The sequence below is a fragment of the Haemaphysalis longicornis genome, unplaced genomic scaffold (assembly GCF_048455015.1).
Source record: "Haemaphysalis longicornis isolate Haplotype H1 unplaced genomic scaffold, Haemaphysalis longicornis Haplotype H1 scaffold_10, whole genome shotgun sequence".
NCBI lineage: Eukaryota > Metazoa > Arthropoda > Arachnida > Ixodida > Ixodidae > Haemaphysalis > Haemaphysalis longicornis.
In genome coordinates, this window is record NW_027526204.1 from 72,938,755 (window position 1) to 72,961,057 (window position 22,303).

General features: G+C 48.7%; 1 protein-coding gene across 2 annotated transcripts in view; it reads right to left on the reverse strand.

Moving 5' to 3' along the window:
- Positions 1–22,303, reverse strand: part of LOC144158754 (uncharacterized) — a 62,607-nt gene that overhangs the window by 13,402 nt on the left and 26,902 nt on the right. For both annotated transcript variants that reach the window (XM_077689847.1, XM_077689848.1), the window contains 3 exons: positions 16,637–16,804; positions 13,252–13,404; positions 4,168–4,465 (listed from right to left, as the gene is read on the reverse strand). In XM_077689847.1, the coding sequence (XP_077545973.1) occupies positions 4,168–4,465; positions 13,252–13,404; positions 16,637–16,804 (619 nt within the window). The remainder of the gene's footprint in view (positions 1–4,167; positions 4,466–13,251; positions 13,405–16,636; positions 16,805–22,303) is intronic.

Here is a 22,303-nt window from a genome sequence, read left to right on the forward strand (position 1 = left end):
TGTTCTTCGCAGGTGTTGTCTTATGTGTGGCTTGAGGTCTGTGTAGGGTACTGTTGCTATGTCCGGTGTATTTGTATGTGCAGCAGCAGCGGCCATCTGATCAGCGGTCTCATTTCCCGCAATCCCAGAGTGGCCTGGAACCCAACACATGATCACCTCGAGATTTATAGCATACGCGGACATAATGGTTTTATAGACTACATTAAGAACATGGTTTTTAGAAGACTTGTTGGATGACAATGCATGTACAACACTCAGTGAATCTGTGAAAATGATAGACTTGGGTATTTCATGTTGCACTATGTGATTTAAAACAAGCAAAACGCCATGGGCTTCTGCCGTAAAAATGCTGGTCTTCGAGTTCAAGGTCTTAGAGACTCTAAAATCGGGTCCGTGCGCCGCACAGGACACAGTAAGGGCAGTTTTTGATGCGTCACTGTAAAACTCTGCACATTCATACTTGAACTGCAGGGACAAGAAGTGCTGCAAAAGAGCAGTTTGTGGTACCCTGGTTTTATCAATTTTCACGAAGGACAAGTCACAACACACAGGTTGAAGCTCCCAGGGTGGTAAGACGTCAGTAAAAGAAGATGTGTGAATGTCTAAAAAGGAGATGTCGAAATTTGAAGCTTCCTGTCTCACTCTAAGTGAGAACGGCAAAGGAACAGACGGGCGATTTACAAACAGTGGCGATGTGGATGTATCATTAAAAACACGTTTAAAAGGATGGTCTTTCAAAGACGAAATTTTAAAAGCGTAGAGAAAGTCCACATACGTCCGTTGGTACTCAAGGCACCACTTATTACATTCAACATATAGACTCTGGGCCGGGCTAGTGCGGAACGCACCCGACGCAAGGCGCAGACCCAAGTGCAGTACTGGATCAAGACTTTTTAGCGTTGTTTTCGATGCCGACCCATACACGACACTGCCGTAGTCTAATCGAGACTACGCCATTGTTGTTTAATTCTTAACATCAAAACACCCGTGCGAAGGAAAACCCGTCTGTCAGTTTGCGGGGGAAAAAAAACCCCGGGCCTTGTCTTCGAAGCACGAAGCTCTAGCGGGAGGCGTAAACGAGTGTCCCGGTGTTTCTTGAGTACGGCCTACCTTCAAGCGCGAGGCGTAGACGAGTCTCCCGGTGTTAGTACCGCACCTACATGAGACGAACGACGAGTACGACGACGACAACGACGACGACAGGAGACGCCAATAGCCCCAGCTAGGGGCTTAGCCCCTAAAAGGAGTGCCCGGCTGTTTTAGTACCGTGACTACATCACACGACAGGAGACGCCGATTCCCTACCCCCCTAGGATGCTTAGCCCCTAAAAATTCAGCCCCCTTCGCTATTCAGACGCGAAGACAGAAAACCGTGCAGCTGGTGGTGGTTTTCACTAGCATTAACTTGTCTTATTAGGTTTGTCCTTTTCTAAAGAAAAGACACTTGAAAAATTACGGGCCATTTCTACTAACGTAAACCCTCGCGGAGGTGAAGCATGCAGTGTCTAAGTATTCTTGGCACCTTGGCGTTTTTGCTCACGGAGATGAAACCTTTGGGTCTAGAGGATAAAGCTTTCCTGTAAAAGTCTTGTGTATTTGAAGCACGAAGCGTTTTAGCGCGAGGGGTGAACGACTGCCCCGGTGTTTTTGTACCGTGACTACATAAGAGGACGGTTACCACGACGACATGAGACGCCAACATCCCGAACCACTAAGGGGCTTCGCCCCTTATGAATGCAGCGCGCGCCACTATAACGCTTTCAGTTGGTGGGAATGTTATATCTAAAGGCAGTAACGGCTCATCTGAGCGCTGTTGTGCCCGAGCGCCCAGCCCTAATTCGCTGCAAGGGGCGACGCGCCGACAGCAGGGCCGATTCGTGCCACAACCAAACCACGTGCGGCCGACAGGCCCAATCTAGCATCCCTGCAGAATCCCCTCTCCTTTTCCCGTCGTGGCGGCTCGGCCGAATGATGCATCGGGCGAACGGCCGGCCACAGACGTGCAGCGACATGCCTGGACAGGGTGGCGCTGTGTCGCCCTCCCTTTTCCCGTCGTGGCGGCTCGGTTGACGCAACCGCTTCGCCTTTATTCGTCGGATTTCAAACTTCGGCCACCGAGAGTCCTGATTGGAGCGATTGAAACTTCTCGGGGCTGCAACGGATTCCCGAGGGTATAAAACCCGCCCGGAAGCGCAGCGAGCGCGGAACTTTTCGGAGGCACCTAGTAGAGACGTGCTGTCGCCTCTGTGCGAGCCATGTAACGCTTTTGATTGACTGCAGGGTTTAACGCGCCCACGCAACGCCAGCGATGAGGAACGCTGTAGGGGAGGTCTCCGGATTAATTTTGACCGCCTGGGGATCTTTATCGTGCGCCGAAATCTCGTACACACGGGCGTTTTTGCTTTTCGCCTCCATCAGAAAAGCGGCCGCCGCGGCCGGGAATCGAACCCGCGACCTTGTGCTCAGCAGCGCAACGCCTTAGCCACTGAGCCACCGCGGCGGGTGCCATAGCCACTGAGCCACCGCGACGGGTACGTGTGGTCAGAGAAAGTAACTTCTGTCGTGGCTGCAATAGGGCTGATCGAGTAACCAAAGACGAGTTGTTTCAAAGTGATTAAAGCTCTACTTTGTCTTAATGGAACCTTTCAAGGAGTACTGACACCAAATTTCGACGGCTAAAAAGTGATATAATTGGCTTCATTAGTTTGCACAGATGCCTCACAGAAATTTTTGCAGCGATCCGAGGCCGGAATCACATCTAAAATCGATTTTGATTGTCCCGGCCGCGAGCTTCCACAAATCGGCAGCACTAGCGAAATCGCTTTCGGCGTGACGAAACATCGGCCGGCGTGTCTGGCCGGTTCAGGGTGACGTCATATAGTCGTTTTCGGAACCGGAAACGATATCCTGCGCTGCTGTTGTCGGTGGTATTCGTTTCGGCAGGAGACGTACGGGTGTAGCTGTGTGAGCAATGCTCGTAAACTTTGCGCACTTTGCGTGTTCGACGTCTTTGCTCTTCAGTTCGTGGCCGGCGCATGGTGTTCCCTTGTACTGGTGCCGAAAACTGCGCGGTGCCGGCACCGCGGGGTGCGCGATGTCGACGCGCACCGTCTGCCGTGGCCTGTTTTGATTCTAGCGCGCAGGTGGCGCCATCTTTCGGGCACTCGCCGCACCGCGGTGCCGGCAGTGCTGGGTTGGAGCGCCGACCCTCCGCTTCCGGTCAGCGTAGGCTTACCATCGCGGCAAATATCTGAACGCCGCTTTTAAATTCAGCGCTGATAACAACCCCTAGCACAATTTTTCACCACACTAACAGCTACTTTCTCGCATGTGGAACTTCTTTTCGCGATCAAATTGGTTATAAGAGGGGCGACAAGCTGTTGCTATTACGGTCTGCGCCGGTTCGAGCCGCAGTGATATTAAAAAAAGGACGACGGCGAAGACATCGCCGGCCTAATCGCCTGGCCAAATAAAGTTGCTCTGTCTGTCGGGTGGCATCGACTCATCCGAGTCTGACGATTCAGACATGTCGACTGCTCGGGCGAGTGCGGACCATGTGCAATCGTAGCAGACGATGCGTCGAACGTCCCTGACGTCACGGGTCAGGGACGTTCGACCGAATTTGAAACTGGTTGCAATAAACGTGCTATAATTAATTATGTGTTGGCGGCTGACGGCTTTCACCTCGATTTTCGTAATTACGGGGCCAATAGGTATTCTTCACAGGATAAAAACTGAAAGCGAGAAATTTAGTGTCAGTACTCCATTAAAGAGCGGCTACTAGAGAGGCGAAAGTGGTGGCCCGCCTTGCAAGGCTGTAGGTTACCCTGTTCGCGAACACCCCTTTAACAAGGCATTCCGCAAGGCAATTAATATTCCGCAATCCCGTCAAAGTACACCTAATCCGCCCATCCATACGCCCTTCACTCCACTGTAATGCTTGCCAGTTTCTCGGCGTCATTCAGCACCTACTACCAGGAGTGCCCTACGCAATAATAGCCACGTCTGAGTGCGAGAAGGGCTGCGTTGCCCAGCCCAGGAGGCTCAAGCTTCACTAATCGCCCGGGCGGCCGCGGTCTCCGCCAAAACGGCAGCCACCGTCGCCAACATGCAGTGCTCGGAAATAGATGCGCCTTCTCTCGATCTATACAGCAATAATAATCTCACCTCCAATCAGCCATGCGTAGGCGCGTTGCTTGCGAATACTTGCGGGGCGGGAGTCGCCGAAAAACGAGAGGTTCTCCAAAGTGGAGGTCGGCTCTGGTGAGGCCAGTGCAGCCGCAGCCGCGCCCTCGCCGGCCTGTTCCTCGTACGGAGGTGGATGTCGCGTGAGGGCAGCCGCCATGACTTCGAGGTCCTCGGCGTCGGGACAGCACTCGTGCACGGCCAGGATCTTGAGCGATTTGCTCTGCACTGCCGCCCTCAGCAGCGCCGAAGGGGACGCCCCTAGGCCTGAACATGACACCTGTCGATGGGAAAGACAAAACAGCCCATGAAGTGTCGGTATTGAAGGCAGGTAGTTGCAGCAGCATTAGTTACCACGGAAGTGGCCGAACCCATACAGGAAAAAAAAATATTTACTCAAAATGTTTTGCATTTACCCAAAACATTTACCCAAAAGTTCAAACAGCTGCCCCCATAGAGCTGTGGTATAGTACTTGGTTTCAAACGAGAAGACTCAGGTTCGAGTCCGTCCTGAACTTATCACTTCTACACAAACACCGGCTTCATAGTCTTATAGGTTTTTCATAGCCTACACCACAGCCAGTCTTCTTTCGCTGTCTCGCACAAAAGACCCACTGGCCGCGTTTTTTCCCGTTAGATCATGCATTCAAAGTTTAATCAATATGCACCCGTACCAACCTATTTTTCTTCTCACCATTCTTACTTGCTATTCGTCAGTGGGATCAGCTCTTAGGTAACATCGTAACCCTCATTAACCACCCCTCATTTATCAAAGCGTTACAGTTATTCCTCAATGCATAAGCCATTTTTCAGTGCTTGTGTCATTTTTGAAGAACCTGTTGGATTGGTTCAATGTTCGATGCTGTGTCATTTTGAACCAGTTGTGTTTTTTAACCCTCGCATTTCTGAAATCGGATAAGTGTTGTGCCCTTTTTGTGTACCCTTATTTTTCAACTATGCATTTCGGCATGAATGTGTTTGTATTTGCATTTCCACGGGTATTGCTGTTTTTAATGTTAAAGTGTTTTCTTTTTCACTCCCACCCCTATGCAACGCCCGTAAGGGCAGTTTGGGTAAATTATTAAATAGTAACCTAATTGTCCCGATTTAGTTTTGCAAAGATTATGCACACACTGTTCCATGAAAGATTACCCTTGCTTCAGATTTCGCAACCTGCCATGTAGCTTTATCTACTGGATTACTGGATTCAGCCTGTCACTTGCCCTGAAGCGCATAAACAGACGGCCCAGCAGACACGCCATATCTGTCGATACCGAGCAACCGAACGCCGGTCAAGCAGCCATTAAGCCCTCGCCTAGTCGCGTAGTACAGAAGCGGCGAGGCTCCGAATGAGCGCAGCAGCGACACCTCTGCGGCGGTTCACGTGGCACGACCTCACACCTGCCCCACTTGCACTCCGGTGGCTCAAGGTCATTGCGACGAGATGAATGACTCTGAGACGTGGCGTAGTGGAGCTTCCGATGATGATGATGGTTGGGCTTTATTGGCGCAAGGCCGACTATGGGCAAAGGGCGCCAAAGAAGAAGTTATTGAGTTTTGATCAGACCGTAAGTACTAAAACATGCGACTAAAAGTAAAGGTGATGCAAAACAAAAGACAATGAAGATAGCTGGTGTATAGGGCCAGGGTGATTACACGTGATATGACAAGAGCTGCAGAAAGTTTACCTCAGCTAAAAACTTAAAAACACGTCGACTAGAAAACATTGGTTCGTCGGCTAAAAAGTATGATGGGTGTAAAAGAATGTGTCGTCTGTATAATTCAAGGAAATGTTTGTGTCGTGTTGAGTCAAGTGCCTTGCATGTGATTAGTATGTGGACTACGGATAGGCCCTTTCCACACCTGCTACACGTGGGTCCCGAAGTTCCAGTGAGCAGGTGGGAGTGCGTAACATGTGTGTGGCCTATCCGCAGCCTAGCCAGGGCGACTTCATTCAGTGTATCTGTTGTATGAGTCAGTTATGTAACGTCCCAGTTGTGGTTTTATTACGTGTAGTTTGTTGTCTGTTTGTTGACTCCAGCGTAATTGCCATGTGTTACGAAGCTGTCGTCTGATGTGTGTCTTTAGGTCGGTGTAAGGTACTGTTGTTATGTCAACTGTGGTCATGAGAGCAGCAGCACCAGCCATTTGATCAGCAGTCTCATTGCCAGGGATCCCACAGTGACCTGGTACCCAGCATACAGTTATTTGAAGATTTGAGGCAATTGCAGTCATTAGTACCTTGGAAAGAGCATTGATCACATAGTTTTTAGATCACTTTCCTGATGACAGTGCCTGTACAACGCTTAGAGAATCTGTGTAGACGATGGACTTTGGAATTTTATGTTCGAGGATGTGGTTTGAAACGAGTAAAATGCATAGGCTTCTGCCGTGTAAATACTGCTATGAAAATTCATTGTTTTAGTAACGGTAAAATTTGGTCCGTGCGCTGCACAAGATACAGTAAAACCAGTTTTCGACGCGTCGCTATAGAATTCTGCGCACCTGTACTTGTCCTGCAGGAACAGGAAGTAATGCAGAATTGCACTCCTGGGTACCCTATTTTTTTCTACTAATGTGAATGATAGGTCGCATGATACAGGATGTAGATGCCATAGTGGAATTAAATTATGGATGGGTGTCTTGTGCGTGTCTGAAAGAGGGACCGTGAGTGCAGAAGCCTCCTCCCTAACTCTGAGAGAGAAAGGTAAGGAAATAGATGGCCTGTTTGAAAAGAGTTGCAAGTTTGATGTATTGTTCATGATGGGATTAAAAAGATGGTTGGTAAGGGACACAATCTTAGATGCATATAGCAGGTCAACATACTACCGCTGATGCCCTAGACACCACTTGTCGCACTCGACATAAAGGCTTTCGATAGGGCTACTGCGGAAGCGCCGCATGAGAGGCGAAGGCCAAAATGCAGCACTGGGTCGAGCATTCTAAGTGCGGTCTTTTTCGCCGACCCATACACAACACTGTCGTAGTCGAGCCGGGACCCCACCAACGCTGCGTAATGGCGCAGCAGGAGTTGTTTGTCGGCCCCATAAGATTTATGTGAGAGAACCTTAAGAATATTCCTTGTTTTTAGGCATTTGCATTTGAGCTATTTGATATGAGGAATGAATGTAAGTTTTTCATCGAAGAAAATGCCTAAAAACTTGTGCTCCTTGTTCACAGGAATTGGCACATTCGCAAGAGTGATGTCTGGGTCCGGGTGGACCCCACGCTTCCTGGAGAATACAACACAAGAGCTCTTTCCGGGATTAATTTTAAAACCATTCTTGTCTGCCCAGCCGGCAAGCTTCTTGACCCCGAGCTGGACTTGACGTTCGCAGATGGACATGTTACATGATTTAAAGGATATCTGGACGTCGTCTACGTACATGGAATAAGAGATTGTGGGTGGCAATGCCGTTCCAAGAGAGTTCATCTTAACTATGAAGAGCGTGCACCTCAACACTCCACCTTGCGGCACGCCATTTTCTTGCACATGTACCTTTGACAGTGCAGAACCAACTCTGACGCGAAAGGTTCTCTCCGACAAATAACTGGCAAGAGTGTAAAACATTACCAGAAATACCGGATGACTTGAGGTCAGTAAGGATTCCATAACGCCAAGCGGTATCATAAGCCTTTTCGAGGTCGAAAAACACAGTTACGCAATACTGTTTATGCACGAAGGCATCCTTAATATACGATTCAAGAGCTACGAGTTGATCATTCGTGGATCGCCCCGCCCTGAAGCCTGCCTGGCAGCCCTCGAGAAGGCCGTTGTACTCCAAAAAGTACACGAGCCTCCGGTTTATCATCTGCTCGAGAAGCTTGCACAGGCAGCTGCTCAGCGCAATGGGTCGACAGCTAGAGGGAGAAGAAGGGTCCTTCCCTTCTTTCAAGAATGCTACAACTATGGCATCCCTCCAAGACTTTGGAATGTGTCCCGAAAGCCATATCTTGTTGAAAATGTGAAGAAGTGTTACAAGAGTGTCTGTGTTTAAGTTCTGTATCAGTGTATATGTAATGTTGTCTGGGCCTGGAGCTGAGAGTTTACACGTGCTCAGAGCACCCCTCAGCTCATGAAGCGTGAACTCGGAGTTATAAGAAGTGGCTGACCTGTCATTGTCATGGTGGTGGTGGTGGTAAACACATTTATTCAACAGATTTGCGCTTGAAAGCGGGAGAAGCCCTCAGTCCAGGACCCCTGCGGCGGCTGCGTGCGGCGTCTGCGGCGGCTGCGTGCCCGGTCCACCAACTGTCGCTGGTCCTCAGGGTCCGAACTGCACAGCGCGGCCTCCCACTGCTCGAGGGTGGGGGTGCGAATAATGGGGGCTGCTAGTGTGTTCTGGCAAGCCCACGTGGTGTGGTACAGTGTTGCATGTTCGCTGCAGTGTGGGCATGTTGGTGTATATATTGTGGGGTCTATGATGTGCAGGAAGCTAAGGTGGGGGTATGTGTTGGTCTGTAGTTGCCGCCAGGCTACAGCCTCTTCTCGGGTAAGCTTCTGGTGCGGTGGTGGGTAGGAACATCTGGCAAGGCGGTGGTGTTGCAGAAGTGCACGGAACTGCTGCTGGACAGGCTCTGGGTCACGGAGCGACTGGTGCGGTGCCTGGAGGGTGCATGCTCGAGCTGTAGCGTGTGCTCGCTCGTTTCCGTCGAGCCCTGCGTGACCTGGTGTCCATATCAGTATGGTAGGGTTCAGGGTATCCTTGTGCTTTTTTAGTAATCGGAGGGCGGATGTTGAGATTCGACCGTTGCCGTAGTTCCTGCATGCCTGTTGGCAGTCCGTAATTACGTGAAGAGGTTTATTCGAAGTTGCAGACGTCATTGCCAGTGCGATGGCCGTTTCTTCGGCTTCAACGATGTTTTTGGTTTGTACGGTCGCAGTGCAAACGACATCGCATGAGCCGTCGATGACGCTTACTGCTGTGGCTGGATGGGTTGCATAGTGGGCCGCGTCCGTGAATCGCACATGGGGGTGGGCAGAGTACTTCCTTAGTAGGAATTGTACTCGCGCTTGTCTGCGCTGTACGTGATGCTCGGGGTGGATGTTTCGCGGGAGCGGAGCAACCCTGATCAGCGTACGGATGTCCTGTGGCACAGTTTCCGGTCGAGGGTGGCTGGCGTCCGCTATCTGGTAGCCTAGTTGCCTCAGCACCGTGCGACCAGTCGACGTTTTCCTTAGCCGCTCTAGTTGGCTGACAAGGTGGGCATCAATTATCTCCCGCACCTTGTTGTGCACCCCGAGCGCTTCCAGCTTACTAGTGGCGGTGTGAGGAGGGAGGCCTAGAGCTTGTTTGTACGCCTTCCGCAGTAGTATGTCAAGTTGGTCCATTTCCCTCGGTTTCAGGGGGAGGTAAAGGCTTCTTTTCGCCAACGAGTTTGTGTTTCATGAAAGTGTTTGTGTAGTGTGCTGAACTGGAAACGTGTTGGAAGTGTTGTGCGAGTGTGTCAGCCTGGTCTTCAAGTGTCTCCCCTGTTGTACTGACCAGAGGCAGGCTGTGTGTTTGATGTCCCTTGAGTTTGCGTATTCGTGTCCATACTTTCCGTGTGTCTGTGTAGGAGTTAATTGATGTTATGAATGTACGCCAACTACCGCGTTTTGCCTCACGGCGCACACGTTTTCCGAACGCCTTGGCCCGTTTGAACAAGAGGAGGTTACTCGACGTGGGGTACCGACGAAGGATACCCCACGCCTTGTTCTGGGCCTCTCGCGCCCGCCTATACTCCTCATTCCACCACGGCCTCCGCTGGTTGCGCGGGGCAACAGAGGCGTGGGGAATGGACTTTTCGGCGGCGTCGAAGATGTGCGCCGTGAGCAGTTGGGTCGCTTCTTCAACGTGTAGGTGTGTTATGGACGTGTAGTGGAGTTTGGATGTCTCTGTAAATGTATTCCAGTTAGCTCTTGCTTCATTAAACCTTTTACGGGAAGATGGACTGCTCGGGCCTGTACCTATATGCGTTAATGAAGTGGGGAAATGGTCACTACCATATGGGTCCGTGCCAACACCCCATTCAAGACATGGAAAGAGAATTGCAGAACCAATAGCCAAGTCAAGATGTGAGTATGTGTTGTGACCTGCGTTATGGTATGTAGGCTGTTTCTTGTTGAAAAGGCATGCTCCAGAGGATTTTAAAAACTTTTCTATCTTGCGACCTCGGGCATCCGTGCGAGAAGAGCCCCAAAGAGAGTTGTGAGCATTAAGGTCGCCTGTAAGGATGTATGGTTCGGGCAGCTGGTCAACCACCGCCTCGAAGTCAGAGCTCGTAAGTGCTACATCAAGAGGAATGTAAATGGAGCATACCGTTATCAGCCTATTAAATATTATTGTGCGGATGGCTACAGCCTCAAGGATGGTGTTCAAGGTGATAGGGTGGCATGCCAAGGATTTGTGGGTGATTATGGCCAGACCGCCAGAAGAGTGTGCAGCCATCCCTGCCTTTCCTGTATACCAGGTAACTATTCAAGAAATTTGTCTGTTTGTAATTCAGATGTGTTTCCTGGACACACATTAAACTTGGCTGATTGGCATGCAGAATCTCATACACGTCGTCAAGATTATTCAGAAGGCCTCTGCAGTTCCACTGAACAATATTTTCTCTTCCCATTATTATGTGTTAGAGCTACGTGAGTGTGATTATTTATGTAGGGTCTTTCGGGGCTTGCACTCTTGGAAGGGGTTTTCTGGCCTTCTCTACTGACCGGGACGTCGCAGCCCGTTCCTTCCGCTGCGATAAAGGCCGGAAGGGCTCGACGTCCATGTCATCATCTGAAGGCAAGGGGGTGCCCAGCAGACTGGGCCCCCTTGACGTGGTACCCTTTCGGGTGTTCTTTGCCTGCGCTGCCAGTGCCGAAGGCGTGGGGAGCACCACAGATGGCACAGGCAGTGAGGCGGGGGGGGGGGGTCACTGCGACTGCCTCCACCTCCATCTCCGTGCCCTTGTGTGTGCTTTGGGCCGGTGGTGAGAAAGCAGTGGATGCAGCGGCATCCCCAACAGACGTTGTTGCCACCACAGCCGCTGCTGGGTGAGCGAGCGGTGCAGAGGCTGGTTGGGCTGCCCGGGGCAACCCTGGGGGGGCAGAGGCGGTACCAAGTCCGACTCGCGGTACTGGGTCCCCGCCGAAACCAGACGCCGCTCCGCCCCCCGGCGAGCAGCGTCGGCGTACCTCCCCAGGGGGAAAGAGGCGAACCTCTTTCGCGCCTCTGGGAAGGTGACATTTTTGTTGACTTTCAAGGCAATTATCTGTTTTTCACTTTTCACAGCTCCTAGAATAGGCAGCGTGGGGTCCCTGACAGTTCGCACAGGTGAAGTTCTCGGATTTACAATTGTCTGTTAGATGATCATGTGCTGCACATTTTGCGCACGTCAATTTACCACGACAAGAGGTTGTGCCGTGCCGAAACCGTTGACACTTGAAACAGCGGCGTGGGTTCGGCACGTAGGGTGGGATTAGACATCTCAAGAAACATGCGTTGACCGACTCAGGAAGGTTAGAGTGGTCTCGTGTCAAGATTATGTGCTTGGTTGGAATTATTTCATCATTTCGGCGTACGGTGATTCGCCTCACTGCTGTCACGCCCTGATCTCGGAGGCCCTCGAGCAGATCTGCTTCAGTCTCATTCATTAGATCCCGATCAGAGATCACGCCCTGCAAGCTATTGAGGCTACCATTGAGGCTACATCTACCATGCGCGTTTGCTTGAGGAGGTTAGAGGATTGTTGTTTGTTTTCTACTTCTATCAAAACTTCTCCCGTTGTGAGTTTCTTAGCCTTGTACGACTTTCCGATAAGGCTTTCAAGAAACTTGGAGATTAGAAACACAGACTGGGAAGTGATGGGCTTTGTCTTGTCAACAGATTCCATGATCAAAAACCGCGAGAAATTATCAGGCTTTGGGAGAGAGATCGATTGCAAAGGAGGACAAGAAACTTCGGTGCGGCCCCTTTTCGGGGGCCCATCACGTTTGGGGGGGGGGGTTGGAAAATGCCATATGATACATTGGAAAGCAGGGAGACGGGGGTATTTTCTCCTTTGACCTTAACCTGGTAGTCAAAGAGGTCCAGGAGCTCCCTGCCCGGTAGACAGGCAGGGAGCCCATCGGCCGGAGCTTGACCAAGGCTCCGACGGCCACCGTTCACGGCTTCTAACCCTTCACCTTTCAACTTCTAGCCACGGTAGGTGACAGCTTAAGTATGGGGGGCTCGGGGTACTCGGTGTCGCCACTCACCGTCACCAAGATTACTCAAGGTGCCCCGTGCGGGGTAGTGGAGCTTTCGCTCTAAAACCCGCAACAGTCAGCTAAGTGCAGTTCACCTTCAAGTACAGGCCTCAGAGCTCAGTTCAGAAGTGGCGGACAGAATAGAGGAATACACAGTATTCTAGTGACCCATGATATGCCACTGTTACATGTACAGGAGTGAATTGAGTAGGTATTGGCCGGACCAAGCATGGCGCACAACATATTTCCGCTGAGTACCAGTGCAACCCCATTAAGGGAGGCGCAACCTTTAAATCTTAATTCAAAGGTTGCTTCAAAATCTTTAAATCTTGCTTCAAACAAGCAACGCTGAAAGTAAACGGGACAAAGCCTTTCAGGGTTCACCTAAACAGGGTTCACCTAAACATTAACCGTGACAATGCAAGCACACACGCTCAAAGACGACTGCCGCATTTTTTACAAAATGATCTACGCGAGAATGGTCCCTATGAGCCTCATGAATCATCTCGTTCCAGCGAGAACAGAAAACTTTTTCTCGAAGAAACAAGCCGGTTTCTACGGATCTGTTAACATGCTTAGCTTATGCAAAGTATCGCACTCAGGGCAGAATAAATACCCCATAAATATCAGCAGGGGACTGGGCGGGAGGTCGTGCCCTTCCAAGGAACTTCTTGAAGCAGCGCAAACTCGACGCGGACACGAAGTGTAGGCAGACCACAGCGCAGTCCTTACGTCCTTCTTATGTCAGTTCTCGCGTCCGGGCTGCGTTTGCGCTTCTTCAAGATGTTTAGAAACCACTAACAGCTAGACCAACTGTCGGTCCTTCTACACACAGAAAGATTTGTTACCTGCAGGACTTCAAGTGTTGGGTGGTTTCTGACGAATTCGGCGATGGCAGTACCTCCTCCAGCGCTGACCAAGATGTCTTCTGCCCAGAAGCTGGTAATGGTCTTGTTGCGGGCCATCGCGGTCAGAAGGTACGCAGCGACCTCCTCTGTGGTCTGCGTCGCGTGCACATTCACATACATTTAGACCGCGCACACCCACCCAGTTTGGAAACAAAAATAGAGAAAATCTGTGGGCATTCGCCAACACTTCTGCAATGGAAGCTCTTTTGACTACTGTCGCTCCGGACATCACCGCAGTGTTGTGACGTCGGCCTTTAAGGTATGTCTACACTCTACCTACTTGACTGTTCCTGGGCTAGAGCTAACTACAGTATCGTTATAACGTTTCAATGAGCCCTTATATACACCTGTACAGTTCGTTGTTATAAAGCATTTAAACAACACAGTGTCATTCGAATTTGTAAGACGGCTGACGCATGCCGGAGCGTCTACCGTTGTATTGTAGAAGTTCCGTCTTAACTTTTTGTTACTAAGGGCAGTGGTTCGGGTGCGGCTCCCGCCTCCTGTAATTTTTGTGGCTTAGCTTCGTTTTCAGTCTTAAATTATTTGAACACGAAAGTGTTTTATGCTGAGATACACCAAGATGCGACTGAGGTCATATCCGTCACGGAAATGACATGGCCAGAAAAACGCAGCTGCGCAAGGATTTGAGCCGGGTGCTCCGTCGCCGCAACGGGAGGTGCCAGGCGCTTTACAGACTCCATTACGAGCTGAAGCGCAGACAGCCGTATGAACGCGCCATATATATTTCCCATAACCTCCTATTTCGATGGTGCTGCCGTCTCAACGCAACCGTTTGCCGTTCACTCTACGGAGCAGGAACGCAGTGGCCGCACATTTGCGAAAGCGACGTGCCAGCAGGTTGCCGCTCTCCAAGCACACCCACAAGACAGCCCCGCAAATCGTGCTGCAGCGGACCGAGAGTTCACCAAACGATTCGCTGGCAACCCGTTCGGTTTCGTTCGCATGATTTGCGAGTGCGTGTGGTTTCATTCGGGTTTACGCAGTGCTCCGGTGCGTGCAAGGCTGTGTCTAATGTTTATAAGTCTGACAATGCAATAGCAAGACAATATAAATAGCGTTTTCAAGTTCATATTGATGCAGAATAAACATTCAACTGATCCCGTGAAGGCGCATCTCACTTTTGTGTTTTACCGGTTACTATGAAAGAGGAATCAACCACATTTTTTCTCTTCCTTAAGCTATGTTAAGTTAGTTTACGTTATGTTGATGCAGGGAGAAGTATTGCCGGACACGGCATTTTTTTATCAATACGCCGGTGGACGTCGCTTTAGTGGAATGCCTATAGTACCATCGGGCCGCACTCTAGACACAGCCGGTAAACAACGACACACGCGATGCGGTTCGTGAATGTTGAACTTTTTGCAGCCAGCATTTGTCACAACTATCATCATCTTGAACGAGCGACGCAGTTGATCTGCCGGCGCGTTTCGCTGCGCCCTCTCGCAAACCGGCGTCGCGCGATTTTTTCTGGGTACTCCAGGTGGCGCCAACGACGCCGGCTCTCGCATAGGGGAAAGTGGCTTTCGTAGGAATTTTAGATAAGCAGGTTAGGGTCATCGCCATTTTTAGCGTCACATGTTAGACCACAAAATGCCACCTGCAGGTGGAGCTTAAGCGCGAATTAAAGAGCTGTTTCCTCAGAAAAAGGGATTAAGTACGCTCATTTATGGTTGCGATATCCTGTATACACAGCGATGCAAACAGGAAATTAAGTATTACGCGTAATACGCTTTTTTTATAAGGTTTTCTTTGACGAATCTTTTAAAACGCTGTATTTATTTACGGGGAACTGTGAACGCTCTGGTGTCTCAATTGTTGACGATACCTTTTTTTATTATGTCTCAGCTACAAACCATTTCTTCCGCTAGTTCGTATTACGTTGGTTTTCTCCGTATGTTTTCCTGTGCGCAATTTTCTTTGCTAGCAATCTCTTAAATGTATGAACTGCACGGGCCCTGTATTACACATTCCTGCAAAGAGCCAAGGTGAAATTTCTTGCAGTAAGGTAAGGAATTCGGGTCGTTGGTTTTGCATGTTCGCAGACTGTGCTTGAAGTTACCAGGGGCACACTTTTGAAAGAACACAAACGAACACGTGGGCAGCACGACCGCAACTCGTGCTGTCCACGTCGTCCGTTTGTAATCTTTGAAAAAGTGCGTCCCTGGTAATGTCAAGCACAGTCTACGAACATGAAATTTCCCTCTTCGCTGCTGAGCATGAGGTCGCGGGTTAGATCATCGGCCGCCGCCGGCCGCTCTTCTGATGGAGGCGAAAAGCGAAAAAGCCGGTGTGTACGAGATTTCGGCGCACGTTAAAGATCCCCAGGTGGTCAAAATTGATCCCGAGCCCTCCACTACGGCGCGCCTCATCACCTGCGTTGCGTCGGCGCGTTAATCCCTACAATCAATCAATCAAATATCCCTCTTGTGCGAAACCGTGTTCTGAAGTGAAAAAAAAAACGGTCCCATTTACTCCATACAGATGGCTACAGCGCAGCTGTAACGTGCGGCCGGTGTTTCCCATTTCCACGTGACGATGCTCCACCCGCACGCGTAAAGGCGTCAGTGCGTTCCAATTGACCCTTTAGACGGCTTTGTTGCCGTCTTCGCGGACAGTCCGCCATGTTAATCCCCGTTCAAATTCAAACAAAGAAGTCAACGAAGACTGCTTCAAAGAGGCAGTATCGAAGTCAGCAACGACGCAGGCTACCTTCCTGTCTTAACTAATAAGTGACGCCAGCGCTACCTTTTTGTTTACCGGTGTTGTGACAAATTAACTTATCTTATTGAAGTATTTAGTACAATTTACTGGTGGCGAAGCTTCTTTTGTTCAGTTTTTAAATAACAGTGTTAGTAATAACGGTAATATTTAAGAAACCTCGGGCTTGAGTTTCTCAACATGTCCGCTTGAAAGTTGTCTGCGTTGGTGAACGCTTCGCCGTTCCAATTTTACTTCCTAATTAGACTGCTTCGTAACCTGTCTACCAAGCTGTCCGCGAATTAGAACGCAGCCCTAGTCATCACAGCCAAGCATGTTTGGCCTCCAATACCTTCAGTTTTCTTTGCGCTAAACAACGGGGAGATGTACGACAGGCGCCACCGGTTTACGATGTTCGAACGGTTATGACTATTTAGACCGCGTGGATTTCGAAGCCTCTATTCAGGTCCGTTACGTCACTACGCCGCCTAATTGCGGCGGTGGCTGGACAGCGTGACAGCAAACGAGCTACGACGACAGCGTGGGACACTAAAGTACTCTGCACTTAAAATGTCAATGCATGAAGAGGGGGCACCGAGCTCACCTTAACGTCGTAGAAGGCGAACGCCTTGAGCGTGGTGGTGTTGGTCATGAACTCGGCCAGAGCAAGCGCGGCATCCACTTCCAGTTTGGCGTGCGCCACGTGCAGGGACTCCAAGGCTCTCAGGCTGGCCGTGCCGTGAGCCCACAGGCTCGCTCCCGCCCACCCCGGCTGGGACAGGGGACGCGAGAGAATAAAATTAAAGCCGTTCCACTCAATGTGAAAGCAGTGATTCGCCATAATGGGCTGTACCGCCGTTATCAGCTTACTGCTACCCCCCACCCCCCCTTCCATGCAATTCAAATTTCCCGCCTTCGCAGTGCTCGCGAGCCCCCTGCCTAAAACAGCGCCAGCGGGAGTTCTGGGGCGGTATTCTCGTAACTGTCCTTTTGGAAAACGTCCCTTTTGCGTCCCTTTCATCGTGACGTACTTCCGGTTATGCAGTGGGCGTTGGCAGTAGGTTTGCAGCGCTTGCGTTACGTCACTTCCAGTTGTTTGCTTTTATCCATCAGAGCTCGCCAAAAGGGGCACTATTGAAAGGGACGCAAACGGGACAAAACTCGAGAATACCGCCCCTGTTCTCTTTCTTCTTTTCTCCCCGCACGTGCCGGCGTTGCACTGCTACATTTTCCGTTTACTATCGTAAAAACCAACCCAACGGGTGTCCTTAACTAAAGTAACGCGGGCGCTGCCGGTTAATTACGTGTATTTTTCCTCAAATGTTCCTATATTTCTCTTTGCGCTAAACAACGGGAAGTTGTAGGACAAGCGCCAGCGTTTCAGGAGTTTTGAACGCTTATGACTACATAAACCGCTTGGCTTTCGAAGCCTCTGGGGTACGCCGCGAACAACAGCGTAACCCCGGGACGCCGCCTTGAAGATTTTTCACTAGATCCTCACGGTATACGTTTCCTTGCAATAGACAATGAGTATGGAGTGCTTGCGATTTAGTCATGGCACTGGGTCTCCATAGTATATGGCGCTCTCGTACAGCAAGGTTGTACAATGATGTTGATGCGCGATGTGCAAGGGAGTATTTCAAAGGGAGCATTGGGCGATTTGTTGAAGATATTAAGTTCCACCAGGAACTACCTGATTGGCTGCCGCAAATAGAGCAACTAATCAATATGAGGGCATTTTAAATTGACAAAGTCAGCCCTGTAGTGGCTGGCAACTCCACCTCTTGTATGTGTACATATTTGCAATGTTGAGATGTAATCTGTTGTGAATCGTCAAAGACAGGCAATAAATACAAAAAAATTGATGCTCTATATACTTAGGTCGAGCGAGCGAGCTAGGACGAAAAGGCGAGCACCTAAAGTGCTCTGCACTTAAAGATCACCCAGACAGTTACTCATCGGACGCACGCACCTTCCTCAATCTAGGTCAGCCGCACAGGCACAGAACCAGTGTGTCATAGCTGGTTCCCAAGACGCGTCAGCTAATCAAACTAAGAAAGCTCATTTCCAGAGTAGATGACTTGGAAAATCGTTCGAGACGCAAAAATATTCTTTGACATGGAGTACCGCAAGACAGTAACGGAAACAATGAAAGCCGTATGGCCAAAGTCGCCCAGGTCTTTCCGGAGACATTACAAATAGTATCCCCGCGTGTCGAACGTTTGCACTAGCTCGGTCGCGCACCACTCGCGCCCATCTATTAGGCGTCTGGATTTTGGAGATAAAATAGCGATGCTGAAAAATATACGAAGCAACCTAGAGCATTACTGAGGACTTCTCGCTCAACGGGCTCGTCATACGGAAAAAGCTGCGGGAAGCTTCGACGGGCTTTCGCAGCAACGGCTGCTCCGTAAAAATGCGCTTCGACCATTTATGTGTTGATGACGTTCGCTAAAACCGAGATGAAGTTACTAATGCACTAGCTGTGGCTCCCTGTCACCAAACAACAGATATACGGAGAGACCACCAGCTGTAAACACTTCGTTGCCACCGGCACAATCCGTATCTTTCGATGCTTATTCAGCAACCCCTGTCCCACCTTCCCGCTGACAGCACAAAAAAAATTCCATCGCTAATTGAGTCGCAATAAAAATTATAGCCAGAAGCATAGCCAGTGCGTTCCCTGACCTCCTTACCCTCATTTCTTCATATTCTCCTTGCATGGACGGAATCACAGAAACGTGGTTACAAAAAGGTGTTTATGACACAGTTCACCCCTCACGGCTACGACGCAATTCGCGCTGATCATTCCACAGGGACAGGAGAAGGCGTCGCACTGCTCGTACGTTCCGACCTAAAATTCCCGGTCTCCCGGGCTCATCAAGTGTAGTGTCAGGTGATAGCTTCATATGAAACAGAATTCCATTGCTGTCGATGTCTTTTACAGCCTCCCGGCTCTTCCATGGCTGTATTGCATAGCCTTAACCAGGTCATGAACGAGCATGTATCCGAAATTCCGGAACCTGGTCCTAATGGGCGATTTTAACACTCCAGGAATCAGCTGGCACTCCCTTACGGCTTCGGGGCTTGAAGCAAATATTTGCAATGCACTGATAGACACAACACTGTCATTTGGGCTATCCTAGATAGAACATAGGATTGGGAACAGGTGGGAGTAAGGGTTAATGAAGAATACCTCAGTAACCTCAGATTTGCTGATGACGTTGCCTAGATAAGCAACTCGGGGGACGAATTGCCAAGCATGCTTACCGCACTGGGCAAGCAGAGTAGAATCGTGGACCTGAAAATTAATATACAGAAAACTGAAGTAATGACCAATAACCTCGGGATAGCACAGCGGTTTGAGATAGGTGGCGAGGCAGTGAAAGTGGTAAGCGAAAATATCTGCTTAGGCCAACAAGCGACCCCGGATCCAAACCATGAGGGAGAGATAATTAGAAGGCTCAGAATGGGGTGGGGTGCATATGGCAGACATTCTCAGATAATGAATAGCAGCCTACCATTGTCGCTGAAGAAGAAAGTGTATGACAACTGCATCTTACCGGTACTCACCTACGGGGCAGAAACTGGCAGGCTCACTAAGAGGGTTAAACTTAAATTGAGGACCACTCAGGGAGGAATGGAACCCAAGATGATAGGTAAAACATTAAGGAAAAAGATGAGAGCGGAGTTTGCCAGGGAAGAAACGCATGTTAAGGACATTAGTACGAATTAAGAAGAAGAAATTGACGCGGGGAGGGCATGTGATGTGAAGGCAAGAAAACCGTTGGTCATTAAGGGTAACAAAGTGGATCCCTAGAGAAGGCAAGCGTGACAGGGGGTGGCAGAAAGTTAGATGGGCAGATGAAATCAGGAAGTTTGCGGGAATAAATTGGTCGCAGTTATTACAGGACCGGGATAATTGGAGATCTATGGGAGAGGCCTCTGCCGTGCAGTGGGCGTAGATAGGCTTATGATTATGATGATGGCTTCGCAAAGGCTTCGCAAAGGCTTCGGAGATTCCTGCCAGACTACCTCATTTTGTGACACATTTAATTCATTGTTTATTGGTAGCGCCGTACTTCTTAATGAAAATATAAGGGTCCCTGAATCAAAAATTACCAATGTGCCCAGTATTGTTGAGTCAGCCTTTCTCCCAGACATGACCCTGGGGGACCTCCACAGTATTGTGGATACGATTTCAATTACGAAACCAGCGGGATACGATAAGATCCGACCGCGAGATATTAAAGTTCACATAGACAGATTAGGCTTGGTGATTTTGTCGATACTTAATGGCATATTAACGACCGGTAGTATTCCAGAAAAAATGAAGATTTCCGTAGTACGCCCTATACATAAGAACGGTGCTAAAGACGATCCGGTGAACTACAGGCCAGTAGCCATCTTGTCTGTTATGTCCCATATTCTTGAAAAGTATATTTCGACAGTCATGATAAATTTTTGCTGCAAACATTTCCTTTTATCTGAAACGCAATATGGTTTTCCACAGGGCAAGAGCACAACATTACTTTTAGAAGACTTTAATGATTCTATCACTGAAGCATTAGACAGCAATAAAATAGTGTTAGCTCTGTTTCTGGATATGTCTAAGGCTTTTGATACTGTTGATCATGAAATATTGTTACAGAAATTAGCACACATGGAATTCAGAGGAAAATATAGCCAATTATTCAAGAACTACTTTACGGGAAGGTACCAATCTGTTCGAATAGGAAATGCCATGAGCGGAAAATTAATAATTAGAAATGGGGTTCCACAGGGCTCTACAATTGGCCCTTTACTTTTTAATATTTATACGAACGACATTAAAAATTTATCTCTTTCGTCCAGGCTGTATCGGTATGCTGATGATACAGCATTACTTTTTGAACATTCGTTGTACGAACATGCCGTTGAAGCTCTTCAAAAGGATGTAAGCAAAGTACTTCATTGGATGCTTGAGAACTACATACACGTTAACAAAGCCAAAACAAAACTTATTTGCATTAGAAGCCCCTATAAGCAAATTCAATTGAACAAAAAGGTATTTCTACACTTAGAAAACTGTAATGATTGTTCTTGCTCGACTTTAGAGTACAGTCAAAGTGTAAAATATCTAGGTTTGTGCATAGACGAGTTTTTTAACTGGGATGAACACATAAATCACGTTTGTAAAAAACTGAGGACAATATCTGCCTACATGTATAAATTGCGAGACGGCACTAATATAGAAACACGATATCGTGTTTACCAGTCACTTGCGCAAAGCACTCTTCGCTACGGCATAACTCTGTACGGAAGCTGCCCAATAACTAAACAGGAAAAGATAAATAAGCTTGTTCGCCGAATCGTCAGGAACATTGCATATGCTACAAGCCTGCATGAAAAGAAAACAACAGATATAATGAATGAAATGGGAATATTAAATCTTGGTGAGTTGTTTTGTTATACCGTCTTTATTACGCGCTACTATCTCGTGGAATTCAAAATGCCTGTAGCCAAACCTAGAACGTTAAGGCAGACAGAACGATTCCACATACCTAGAATTTTTACGAATTATGGGAAAAGGAATAGACAATATTATGTTCCATCCATGTTTAACTCGGTCCCAGCAGAACGTAATTTAACCAGTCTTAAGCAAGTAAAAAAAGCAATTGAGAAACTGGTGTCTAGATTTTTAAGTAGACCTATAGTGGAAAAAAGAACTTCGCGGCCCATTCAATGCATCGTGGTTGTCGCGGTTGGGTTGCACAAATTGTGATCTACATTTTCATCAGTGTGGCATTATTGTGCATCATGGCAATTACCTGTATACAAGTCAGTATATCTCTTTTGTAATTTTTTTCTTCTCTCCCCCCCTCGCATATTTTTGCGAATTGTTGCCTACCTTTTCTTTCTTTGCCATCCTGGTTCATTCTTTATGCAAAATTGGTCTTCTTTGCTTGATTGCAGCTATGACGTTATGTTTTCTGTTCTTAGTGCAGCATACATTGATATGCGTCAATTGTGTCGTACGCCGCTGTATATTTGTGATATTGGTATTGTGTAATCTTTTTCGGCATTGCTGTTCTTGTTGCTGATTTTGTTTCACTAGCAGTGTTTTCTAAGGGATGAAATGCTGTTTGAAGGCATACATGAATGTATTTTAATTCTTGATTTTTTTTCCCTTGTTTTCTTTTATTTCAATTTTTTGCGTTATCGCACGATCGCTGCGCCTCTGATCTGCCTGCCCACTCACAAGCACTGCGTGCTTAGGTGTGGCAGTAAA